The 12,823-nt window shown below is 46.6% G+C and overlaps 1 protein-coding gene across 2 annotated transcripts in view; it reads right to left on the bottom strand.

Annotated features, from left to right (window-relative positions):
- Positions 1 to 5,203: 5,203 nt before the first annotated feature.
- The window catches only part of SLC45A2 (solute carrier family 45 member 2), a 36,200-nt gene continuing 28,580 nt past the window's right edge, over positions 5,204 to 12,823 (bottom strand). For both annotated transcript variants that reach the window (XM_086362539.1, XM_086362540.1), the window contains 2 exons: positions 8,727 to 8,932; positions 5,204 to 5,460 (listed from right to left, as the gene is read on the bottom strand). In XM_086362539.1, the coding sequence (XP_086218665.1) occupies positions 5,236 to 5,460; positions 8,727 to 8,932 (431 nt within the window). In that variant the 3' untranslated portion in view covers positions 5,204 to 5,235. The remainder of the gene's footprint in view (positions 5,461 to 8,726; positions 8,933 to 12,823) is intronic.

The following is a 12,823-nucleotide window of genomic DNA, read 5'->3' on the forward strand; positions in this document are numbered from 1 at the left end:
AGTGTGGGAGACCTGGGTTTGATCCCTGGGTTGGGAAGATCCCCTGGAGAAGGGAAAGGCTACCCTCTCCAGTATTCTAGCCTGGAGAATTCCATGGACTGTATATAGTCCATGGGGTCACAAAGAGTATGGATGTGAGAGTTGGACTGTGAAGAAGGCTGAGCGCTGAAGAATTGATGCTTTTGAACTTTGGTGTTGGAGAAGACTCTTGAGAGTCCCTTGGACTGCAAGGAGATCCAACCAGTCCATTCTGAAGATCAGCCCTGGGATTTCTTTGGAAGGAATGATGCTAAGGCTGAAACTCCAGTACTTTGGCCACCTCATGCGAAGAGTTGACTCATTGGAAAAAACTCTGATGCTGGGAGGGATTGGGGGCAGGAGGAGAAGGGGATGACAGAGGATGAGATGGCTGGATGGCATCACTGACTCGATGGACGTGTGTCTCAGTGAACTCCGGGAGTTGGTGATGGAGTCAGACACGACTGAGCGACTGATCTGATCTGATCTGAGTGACTTTCACTTTCATGTCACTTTCTTAGGAATATGAGTACAATTTAGATGGGCAATCTGGCAATTGAGACAGAGAGTAGGTGCATAGCTAGGGCATTTGAAGCTGGGGAAATTCAGTGATCAAAGGTTTTGAGGTTGGAAGGCCAGGTGCATGGAGGGAGAAGCAAAGCAGTGTGGCCTCCCTTTCTCCTGCAGGATTTACTGGGATTTCTAGGAAGAATGTAAATGTCCCTGCACTTGCTTTATTTGTCTGGGAACAGGACAATTTGTCCCAGAGGGGATATGTCATTGGTATACTAAGAACAAGTACTTAAGTTCCCAAAGGTGGTTAAGAGAGTGTGAAAGTCTTTCAGTTGTGTCCAACTCTTTGCGATCCCATGGACTATACAGTCCATAGAATGCTCCAGGACAGAACACTGGAGTGAGAACCTTTCCCTTCTCCAGGAGATTTCCCAACCCAGGGATCAAATCCAGGTCTCCCACATTGCTGGTGGATTCTTTACCAGCTGAGCTACCAGGGAAGCCCTGGTAGATTAAAAGCCTTTAAAAGTCTTTAAGGTGGTTCAAGTCTTTTAAAATTGGATTCTATCTGCTCATTCAAATCTCAATGAAGTTGAGTTCAAGGAGTAAAGTATCACTTAAGTGTGAGTGTGTGTGAGTGTGTGTGTGTGTGTGTGTGTGAGTGTGTGTGTGTGTGTGAGAGAGAGAGTCTGTGTGCTCTAGCTCCCTTTTCCATCCCATAGCCCACCCAGTGTTCCATCTGAAAAGAGCTTCACTTGTAATGAAGACCATGCCCTGTGGTTGGCCACAGATGACTACTCTTGACTTCCTTGGGGGTCCAGGGAAGATGGCTCTCAGTTGCAGGTCACCCTTCCAGCCCACCCAGTCATTCATTTCAAAATCTTTAATCAGCAGAGCAGTGCTTGGAGAAATGATCAGAAGATACACACTGAACTCAGCAAATAATTCCATTTCCAAATGTTGCAGACGTCAAGAACAGGTAGGTGAGGCAGGAGAGGTGGCCGGATGCTGTTTCTTTCTTAAGGCTGTGTGCTGTGTCATGTGAAAAAACTTCCCTGGTGGCTCAGATGGTAAAGTGTCTGCCTGCAATGCGGGAGACCCAGGTTTGATCCCTGTGTTGGGAAGATCCCCCTGGGGAAAGAAATGGCAACCCACTCCAGTACTCTTGCCTGGACAATCCCATGGACAGAGGAGCCTGGTAAGCTACAGTCCATGGGGTCTCAAAGAGTTGGGCACGACTGAGCGACTTCACTTTCCTTTCCTTTCCTTTCCTGTGTCATGTGGGGCCCTGAGAGCACTGGCTCATTCTCATCCTAGGCCCAGGGCAGGGGTCCTGTGTGGGATTGGGAGCAGGTGTCCTCCCTGGGTCCTTTTCTAAGTCAGTCATGACCTTGCTGCTCTTGGATGGATAACATGACGGGGAGAAGGAGGAAGGAAGACTGGGGAAGATGGGGTCTTTTTGCTGGTGAATGTAATAATTTCATTTGTGAGTGTATATTCCAATAGTGGGCGTCCCTGGTGGCTCAGATGGTGGAGTCTGCCTGCGGTGCTTGAGACCAGGGTTCGATCCCTGGGACGGGAAGATCCCCTGGGGAAGGAAATGGCAACCAACTCCAGTATTCTTGCCTGGAAAATCCCATGGGCGGAGGAGGAGTCTGGCGAGATACAGTTCATGGGGTCACAAAGAATATGACACCACTGAGCGACTTCACTTTCACTTTTCTTTTCACTTTCATTCCAATAGGTGGCGCTAGTGGTAAAGAATCCGCCCGCCAATGCGGGAGACACAAAAGACATGGGGTTCGATCCCTTGGTGGGGAATATCCCCTGGAGGAACGCATGGCAACCACTCCAGTATCCTTGCCTAGAGAATCCCATGGACAGAGGAGCCTGGAGGGCTACAGTCCATGGGGTCACAAAGAGTTGGATACGACTGAAGCAACAGCACACGCGTGCGCGCGCGCGCACACACACACACACACACACACACACACACATACTGATGGAAGGCAGGGGGCCTGGATTGGACAGAAAATAAGTGCCACTGTGAACAGGAGGGAGGCAAGGCTCAGAGGTTGATCAATGGAGCCACAGCACACTGAGGTCTGAGAAGAAAGCTCAGCTCAGTCTGGAAAAAAATTAATCTGGAGAAAATGGGATAAACTGCAGGAACCCAGAGAACCTGGTGCTGAATGAGGAAGCTGTGTGTGTTCTGCAGGTGGCAAGTGTGGGCAGGGAAAGGAAGGAGTGACCACTTTGGTGTAAGGCTTGCCCTCCTTCCTCTCCTGCCCCACCCTACACAACTAGAAGAGCTCAGATCCACAGGGGTACCCCAGAAATACCACCCCACACCCTAGCACTCCCCCTGCTACAACCCAAGAGCACAGAGATCAGGCTCTTAAAAGGGAGGCAACCAAGAGAACTGCAGCCTGGAGCCATCAGACCTGGGCAGCCAGGACCCCCACCCCGGGTCTCCTACTAGAGAGTGCTGCTCAATCCTCCACTCCCACCTGTACCCCTTCCCACATAGCAAGGAATCCATGGAGCTGCCTGGAGCCCTGCACCTCCACCCCCTAGGCTATGCTTTGGTGTGCAAGACGTCGAATTCCCCATCTAAATGGCTCTGAGTCTCTAAGGGCTTCGTGGGTCCTTTCCTTTTGAAGGTGGTAGACACCGCTGAGTCTGTGCACCCTTAGGTGTGAGGGGAGGCTGAGGGTGACTGTTTGCAGGTGTGATAAAGGGTGGGGAGTTGGGAAGGCTATGGACGTGCAGGTGTCAAGGTGCCCACAGGGGCCCTCACAGTGCTGGACTGGGATAAGGGTGGGAAAGGGACAGAGGGGCCTTCATCAGCGGTCTCTTCCCCAGGCCCTGCAAATGCAAACGTTAGGAGTGGACCTGCACCCCTCATTCCCCTGGAGGTTTTGTGAAAGGGAACCCAAAGAACCCCCAAGCACAGTTCTCCTTTGCAGTACCCCTTCCCCAAATGAGCCTACACTGCAGGCTCCTGGCCACGCTACCGAACCGTCCATTCTGCTATGCACCAGGAAGCCAGACAACAGCCAGAATCCCTGTGTCCTTGTTCTCAAAGCAGCTCATTTCGTGTCTCCAAATTCCCTTCCAGCATGGGAGGTCTCCATAATCTACAAATTCATCTGAGGCAGCGATTACACAACCAGCTCTAAGATGAGGCAGGAGAAGGAACCATAAAACATGTTTTAACTTGGAGAAACATGTGGGCAAATCATTCTGCACCACTCAGGCACATCTTGAATTATATAGAAAACACTTATGAAGGACAGGTGATGGGGAGATCTAGGCCTCAGGAAGCAGGACGGTGAGCCTTTAAAAAATAACGACGATGGTTGTCATGTATCAAGTGCAGACCAGCGGCCAGCCTCCAGGCTGAGTGCTGCTCTTATAGGAAACAGCAGAGCCCAAGTGCCTGCGTTCAAAGCCCAGCTCTGCCACTTCGGAGCTATGTAGCTTCAGATGAGAACTATAAACCTCTCTGCCTCTGTTTCCTCATCTAGAAAATGGAGATCAGTAGCAGCAGGTTCTCCCAAGATTGCTGTGTTAACATGGGTAAAATGCTGAGAATGGTGGTAAGCACTCTGTACGGCTTAGGTATTACAAATGGTCACCACTCTCTGCGGTAGGAAGTATTGGGTGGGTCGTAAAGTTCCCTCGGTTTTTTCCATAAGATGTTACAGAAATCTCAAACGAACTTTTTGGCTAACTCAATATTACCCCAAATGTACAGAGGAACAAGTGCAGCTTTTGAGGTTCTGTAGCTTGCTGGGGAGCAGCAACGCCAGGATCCCAAACCAGCCCAGCTCTAAAGCTCACGGTCTTTCTGTTAAACCATGTTGCCATCATGAACTTCAAGGGGTATGGCTGAGAAATGCTGCTTTACTTGGAGAAGAGAGGATCACAGGAGAAATGGGAGGCAGTTCTTTGAAAGGCTTCCATTGAGACTCCAGGGGCTGGAACAAAAGTGCAGGCTAGAGAGAAAGATTTTTACTATATCAACAAGATGAGCTGTTTCTAAGTGGGAAATCCTCTAGCATGAGATGTTCAAGCAGACTTGTAGGGATAGTATAAATTAACATGAATTAATTATGAGTGAGTTAAATATGAATTGAATATGAATGAATTAATACCTCAAATCACCAGCCTTATTTTGCATAATGATGCACTGGATGAAAAATATAACCTTCCTGTCTATATATGGACCCCTAGTTAAAAAATAAAAATTAAAAAATCACATCACAGGATAAATTCCAGCATCACAAGTGTGTGTTAGTTGGCGTCTCAGGTTTCATCAAGGCCTAAAATGCCCTGTGGAAAACAGACCCTGCCTCCCCATTCCACTGCAGTGACTTAGGGAGAAAGTTGCAAGGAGGTGCTGTCACCATACTCGCCCTTTGCCACCAGCGAATGGAGGCATGACCCAGTCTGTCCTAAGACAAGTCATGCTTGAAATACTGAGACTGATGTGGACAGAGCTGGCTGGGAATAAGGGGTAGTTACGCACAGAGTCGGACACGACTGAAGCGACTTAGCAGCAGCAGCAGCAACTGCAGTTGAAGTCATAATACGTGGCATCCAAAGGGCAGATACAAAACACGCAGAGCTAGATAAAGACTGATTTCATGCTGCATGTGCCACTGTGTCTGAAAGTAGGGACCATGTCTCTTTATTGACCTAATCCACATATCTAACAAAGAGAGCCACAAAGCAACAGCCGATCAGCGCCACCGCAGAGGCCGTGATCACGACGACGACGACGCTGCCGGCCGTGTTGACCAGAAGGCCCAGGCCACCTCCAACCAGGATCTGAGCCAGCTGCACCATGCTTGTGAGGGCAGCGCAGTCCAGGCCCTGCCCTCTGCCGCTGCCATCCGGGCCCCCACCCAGGGCCCGTTGCTTCTGCAAGGCAAGAACAGGGACAGCATTTGATCTATGCCAACTGTTCCATAGGGCAGAGTCAGCAAGCAAACTTGTTCTTTAGAAAGCCAGATAACAGATACCTGCAGCTGTGGTTACAAACACATGACTCTGCTGTTGCAATGCCAACGTAGTCACAGCACACAAACATGTTCCAACACAACCTTAGGACCCTGCTATTTGATTCAAGCTCCACCCCCTGCCTTTCCCCTACCTGCCACAAAATCTTGAATATTAACTATGAGAGTTAAATGATTAAGAACACAAAATTCTCTCTTCCTAAGCATTCAATGGAGAAGGCAATGGCAACCCACTCCAATACTCTTGCCTGGAAAATCCCATGGACAGAGGAGCCTGGTGGGCTGCAGTCCATGGGGTCGCCAAGAGTCGGACACAACTGAGCGACTTCACTTTCACTTTTCATTTTCATGCATCGGAGAAGGAAATGGCAACCCACTCCAGTGTTCTTGCCTGGAGAATCCCAGGGATGGCGGAGCCTGGTGGGCTGCCATCTATGGGGTCGCACAGAGTCGGACACGACTGAAACGACTTAGCAGCAAGCATTCAATAAATACAGTGGATTAGGAAAAATAATTTTCCCTTTTCATCCCTTCCTTAGAGTTGAAAGTTCAAACACTTTCAGGAGGATGTTGAATCACAGATATATGTTAGGTGAGGCAACATAAAAAAGCAATTCAACCTTTTAAAATAGGGTTGTTGTTTGGTTAGTAGATTAATGTTTAATTACTATTTGACATTTGGTCTGAATTGGCTGATAGCATTGCCATTTGTCAGGTATCATATACGTGCTAGGGCTTGAGCAAGGCTCTTTCACTTACGTTATTTCATTCATGCTTACCACCTTTCCAGAGGCACATGGTGACACCAGGGAAGCCCCTAAGTGTTAGCCCCTCAGTCATGTCTGGTTCTCTGCGACCCCATGGACTGCAGCCAGCCAGGCTCCTCTGTCCATGAGGATTCTCCAGGCAAGAATACTGGAGTGGGTAGCCATTCCCTTCTCCAGGGGATCTTCCTGACTCAGGGATTGAACCCCAGTAACCTTCATTGCAGGTAGACTTTTTTTTTTTTTTTTTTTACCATCTGAGCCATCAGGGAGGCCCATATTATTATCGTTAACCTCATAATAACAATACTACTACTACCTACCATTTTTTGAGTCTTTGCAAGGTGCCAGGGGCATTATGATAAGCAGATTACCTATACTATCTCATTTCATTTAATTTTCCAACAATTCTATAAGGTGGGTGTATCATTCCCATTTGATTAGAAAACTAAGGCTCTATGAGTCTGAATGATAATTCCTACACTATTAAATTTAAAAAAATCATTGTGCAGGAAAATGCATAGTATCCTTTGAATAAGAAAAGGAAAATGAGAAAATGCAATTTGTAATTGCTAGATTTTCATTCAAAAATACTAGAAAGACAGACAAAAATCTGAAGAAAATGGTTACCTGTAGGGGCCTGGGGTAGGGGGTTGGGGAAATAGGGAAAGCGTGAAGGGTGAGGTAGGCAGGTGCCATTTGATTCACGCGTGCACATCATTGTGGCTGCTGAACCATGTCATTGTAGTTCCCATCTAAAAGTGAACTCATTTGGAGTGACACTTAGTAAATAAATGGAGAAGATCTCTGGGCTTCCCTGGTGACGAAGACGGTAAAGAATCCGCCTATAATGCAACAGACCCAGGTTCGATCCCTGAGTCAGGAAGATCCCCTGGAAAAGGGAATGGCAACACACTCCAGTATTCCTGCCTGGAGAATTCCATGGACAGAGAAGTCTGGCGGGCTACAGTTCATGGGGTCACAAAGAACTGGATACAACTGAATGACTATTTTTTCCACTTTATGACTCCCCAGTGTCCCATAGCTGCCAAATGGGGGAGGGACGATTTGAATCCAGGTTCTTCTGAGTCCATAGCCTCTGTGTTTGGGGCCTGCTGCTGCTGCTGCTGCTGCTGCTAAATCGCTTCAGTCGTGTCCAACTCTGTGCAACCCCACAGACGGCAGCCCATCAGGCTTCCCCGTCACCGGGATTCTCCAGGCAAGAACACTGGAGTGGGTTGCCATTTCCCTCTCCAATTCATGAAAGTGAAAAGTGAAAGTGAAGTCGCTCAGTCGTGTCCAACCCTCAGCAACCCCATGGACTGCAGCCTACCAGGCTCCTCCATCCATGGGATTTTCCAGGCAAGAGTACTGGAGTGGGTTCCCATTGCCTTCTCCAGTGTTTGGGGCCTAGTATCATACAACTCTGTCTTGGAGGGGCGGTTCTCAATGCCAGCTGTATCTCTAGCAGCTAAGTGCCTACCATGCATTGAAACATTAGTGACAATGTCTCCCAGGGGTAAGGACAGCTACAACTCTTGTTTAAAGGTTTTAACACCTAGTGCAACCCTGCCCCACTGCGCTTGCCAGATCAAATGATAAAAAAGAAGGCCAGTGTTCTAGTCACATGGACATGCGTTCAGCGTTTTTGCAGTTTCCTGCTGGGATGAATAAGCTAATTGTTCTCTTTAGCTTTTACATTTGGGGAAATGTAAGCCTATTTTCAGGGGGACAGTTGCATATTTTGATAAGAAAAGGTGGTAATTTTAGAGCAGAAATTCCCAACCTAATGCTTTTTTAGGGCCACATGGTGTCTTGCCCTCTGGCTTGAATTCCCAGATGGAAACGGAGATGGGGCGGGCCTCCCTTGAGGCAGCTAGAGAGTTAACCAGCTGCCACCAGCTTTCCTCCCTGCACACAGGGCGTGACTTACTAAAACCCCATTTCCAAGGAAAATATTGCTCAACCAGTAACTCCCAGAAATGGCACCGAGCCTCTGTAGTGGTTGAGGGCCAGGGCCCTCGCTGTGGCACCCAGAAATGACTGCAGGTGCATGGCACATGTCAGAAGCCCAAAGTTTCCGCTGCTTTGTCTCTGTGTGATTGTGGGCTGGCTTCTCAGCATTACCAACCCTCCCTTTTCCAATCTGACAAGTGGGAGTAATGGTGCCTGTCTGACTGCTCCCAAGTGCACTGGGCTTCAGAGTAAGGAGGAGAGGGTGGGCTGGGAACGTGGTCATGCCTTGGCCAGGCCATCGTAGCATCTGGCTGGACATTTTAGTGATGCAGTTTCAAGAACCCATATTTTCCAGCTCTGCTCTACACTTTCCCAAGTACCCCCCCCACCTCCCCCGCCTTCCCAGGGGGCTCCAGATGTCACTCAGCACTGGGGTTGGACCACAAACCTGCTCCTCATGGTGATACACAGCGATGAGGGTAAAGGGTACTGTGTACAGGGTGCTGGACATCACGCCAAACAAGGTGCACATGGCCAGGGTGGAGTAGACATTCGGGAAGAGCCCGATGAATCCCGTTCCCAGGCCAAACAGCAAATACCCCATAAAGTACAGACCCTTTAATCCGATGCAGGGAACCAACACTTTCTGAAAGTCTGTGGGGAGAAGAGAGGGAGAAATTATAGCTGGCAGTGCCTCACAACGTCTCATAATTTCAGACAACCTTTGCTTTTGAAGATTCACTTTTGTTTTTTTAAATCTTCCCTTTGATATTGAGTCAGGAACAAAAGAACCCCCTTATCTATGCTTGAAAACAGCTGGTTTTGGGAATCAGTTTTGAATCCTTTGCATAAAGGAGAGCTGGAGATTGCTTTCCTGGGTTGATTTTCTTTTCTGCAGGGAAGGACCAGGTACTGCGTAGTGGGCAGTTGTATATAGCCACAAGATGCAGAAGAGATGATTGAAAACCCACCTTTGTTATGGGACCCTGGGGCTGTAGGACATGCGAGAAAAGTGCAGTTCTTTCTAATTCACAGGGATCTATCCCAGCAGGACCAAAATGACAATCCAGGTCTATCTTGACCCAAAGTCAGGTTGGAGGAAATGAGCATAACCAGAGTTTATGGAATAAGCTGAGACATTGAGTTTTTCTGCCCCACCCGAATGCTGTCTCCACAACCTGAGAAGCAGGTAAAGAAGGTACGTCATCTGCCGACACTGGCCCTGACATACCAGCCCTTCCTGGTCCGGTCAGGGGACCCTGCTGTGCCAGGCACCTCCCCATCGCTGGCACCCTCACACTCTGGACAAGCTCTGTAACTTCTCCAAAGCCTCAGCTTCTTGATCAGAAAAATGGAACTAGTAAAATCCTTGCTGGCGGTTGTTACTAGGATCAAATGAAGTAAAATAGCTGTGAAATCCCCCAGCCGAATGCCAAGCACACAGAAGACATCAAGTTAACATGGATTATCATAATTTCAAAAACACAGACTTTGCTTAATATGGTTGACTTTTCACTGGGGTCTCCTTGAAGCAGGTAAACTTGGCTTGCTCATAAAAGACTTATGGTACAGCTCATTCTTTAAAACTGAAAATTTTGCTTTAAAATATTTTCCTGTTTTTCACCACAGTAGGGAAAATCCCTAAGAACGTTTTATCTTCCTTTTTTAATCATTTATTTTAATCCATAGTTTTATCTTTCCTCTACCCCATGCTTCTAGAACAAATGAATCCAGGAGATAGATACATGATAGAAGCTAGAAATGTGCCTACTTAAGAGTGAAATTTCCCATGTCTATTGAAATAATTATTAGATTTACATTGCATAGACAAGAAACCTCATCTGTATTCCATTTGTATTATTGTTATATCAATTATGCATTAAATATGTGAAGAGAAAGTCGTTTAGTCATGTCTGACTCTTTGCGACCCCATGGACTATACAGTCCATGGAATTCTCCAGGCCAGAATACTAGAGTGGGTGGCCTTTCCCTTCTCCAGGGGATCTTCCCAATCCAGGAATCGAACCCAGGCTTCCCTCATTGCAGGTGGATTCTTTACCAGCTGACCCACAAGAGATGCCCAAGAATACAGGAGTGGTAGGCCACCCCTTCTCCAGTGAATCTTCCCAACCCAGGAGTTGAACCAGGGTCTCCTGCATTGCAGGCGAATTAAATTTGTATCTATTATGTATTACATTGGTATCAATTTGGAATTCTGAAATGTTAAAGGAACAACATTGCTTCCTCTATTAAATTCATGCCATGCTTGGAGGGGTGTTGTCAAGGCTGAGAATAAAAGCAGTGTAAATCTAGTTTGCTTAATGATTACATTTATGCAGAAAGTGGAATATAAGTTGTCTCAGTACCTGAAAGATACCATCAGTATTATTTAGGTAAATGCTCTCACCAAGTAGATGGGCCAACCAGAAAGAAGGCAAAAGGTGATAAAAAGATATTTGGAAACACAACTAACTTCACTATAAAGACTGAAAATCTGGCAAAGAATGCTTTATTTATGAAGCGAAATCAGTAACTGTCAGCCAAGTTGACTTGCCCTCTGCTGTGTCTGATACTAAGTAACATTGTGCCTCTCCTTAGGGTTGGAGAGAAATGACTGATTAAGGCCCCAGCTTTGAATAGTAGTCTATGCTATGAACAATTGGCTATATTTCAGTACTCAGTGTGACTATACTCATCAATCTAAGTGTACCTGCTGTGTAAAAGGAGCTTTAAAACAGTCCTTTATCGCCATCCCCCATCTCTTACCTCAGCAGCCAGATTGCCCTACCAAAGTCCCTCTGGATAGACATTTTGGGTCGTCAACCTGGTGTTATGTGATGAGTCCAAAATACAGGGTTATCTAGTGTACTCTGGAATTGCGGCAAATGATCGATTCTGCCCAGAGTGGATTGGAGTGCAGAGGGAAAGACTTGAGAGATGGCACAAACAGGGGCATTTTGGAGTTGGGTCTGGCTGGGTAGGGAGGGAGAAACAGCAGCTTAGGCGGAAGAAACCAAATATAAATACACAGACATGAGACCGGCTGGGAAGTGGGTCATTGGGAGAGTTCCTGCTTGGGAGTGACTGAGGTCCAAGAATGAGCCAGGCCAGACGGTGAGTCCTGGAGCACCAAGGTCAGGACCTCCACTCTATCTTATGGGAGCCCCTGAAGATCTTTAGGCAAGGCTTAAAGGTTGGTATTTTATAGAGAATATTTTAGTTCTAACTCACTGTCTTAGGAATATCACAGGTTTATACATTAATATAACTTTCAAAAACTATTAAAATAGGAGGGATTCTTGTATAGAGAGATTTTAAGTAGAAAGGTTCTAAAAAATAACATGCTCTTGAATTTTCAAAAGCCGTGAAATTCATGTAGGAGCTCAACGTAGATAATGGAAGAGTCCCTGGGAGGGATTCTTTGAGGAGAACAAGTTAAAATTGACATAAAATTAAAAGGCTAATGACTTTTAGAAAAATATTTTCCTCTTAAAAGAATGAGGATGGTAGTAAATAGTTGCCCTACATCTTGAAAGCACAAAGTGGATGGATAAGTTATTAAATCCTTTCAGTCTAATGCTCCCTGATTGTCCTCCTGCAAGTTTTTTTTTTTTTTTCCCTTCTTCTTAATTTGTATACTCTGGACCCAAGGATCAAACCTGTGTCTCTTACTTCTGCACTCGCAGGCGAGTTCATTACCATTAATGCCATCTGGGAAGCCCAAGGTGGGCAAAGGGCTTCCCTGGTGGCTCAGTGGTAAAGAACCTGCCTGACAATGCAGGAGATGCAGGTTCAATCACTGGGTTGGGAAGATCCCCTGGAGAAGGAAATGGCAACCCACTCCAGTTTTCTTTGCCATGGGCAGAGGAACCTGGCTGCAGTCCAAGGAGTTGTAGAGTCAGACATGGCTCAGCAACTGAACAACAAGGGGAAGAAAGGGTTTTGCTAAGGAAACGTAAGCTTCAAGCCACCACTATTTGGTTACCATAAATTTTAAAATAATGAATTCTATGGTTTTATGATTATGAAACACAAGCTGGAATCAAGATTGCCGGGAGAAATATCAATAACCTTAGATATGCAGATGACACCACCCTTATGGCAGAAAGTGAAGAGGAACTAAAAAGCCTCTTGATGAAAGTGAAAGTGAAAAAGTTGGCTTAAAGCTCAACATTCAGAAAATGAAGATCATGGCATCCGGCCCCATCACTTCATGGGAAATAGATGGGGAAACAGTGGAAACAGTGTCAGACTTTATTTTTCTGGGCTCCAAAATCACTGCACATGATGACTGCAGCCATGAAATTAAAAGACGCTTACTCCTTGGAAGGAAAGTTATGACCAACCTAGATAGCATATTCATAAGCAGAGACATTACTTTGCCAACAAAGGCCTGTCTAGTCAAGGCTATGGTTTTTCCTGTGGTCATGTATGGATGTGAGAGTTGGACTGTGAAGAAGGCTGAGAGCCAAAGAATTGATGCTTTTGAACTGTGGTGTTGGAGAAGACTCTTGAGAGTCCCTTGGACTGCAAGGAGATCCAACC

The sequence above is a fragment of the Bos grunniens genome, chromosome 20, assembly GCF_055505025.1.
Source record: "Bos grunniens cultivar Pamir isolate PY7600 chromosome 20, Bosgru_T2T1.0, whole genome shotgun sequence".
Classification (NCBI taxonomy): Eukaryota; Metazoa; Chordata; class Mammalia; order Artiodactyla; family Bovidae; genus Bos; species Bos grunniens.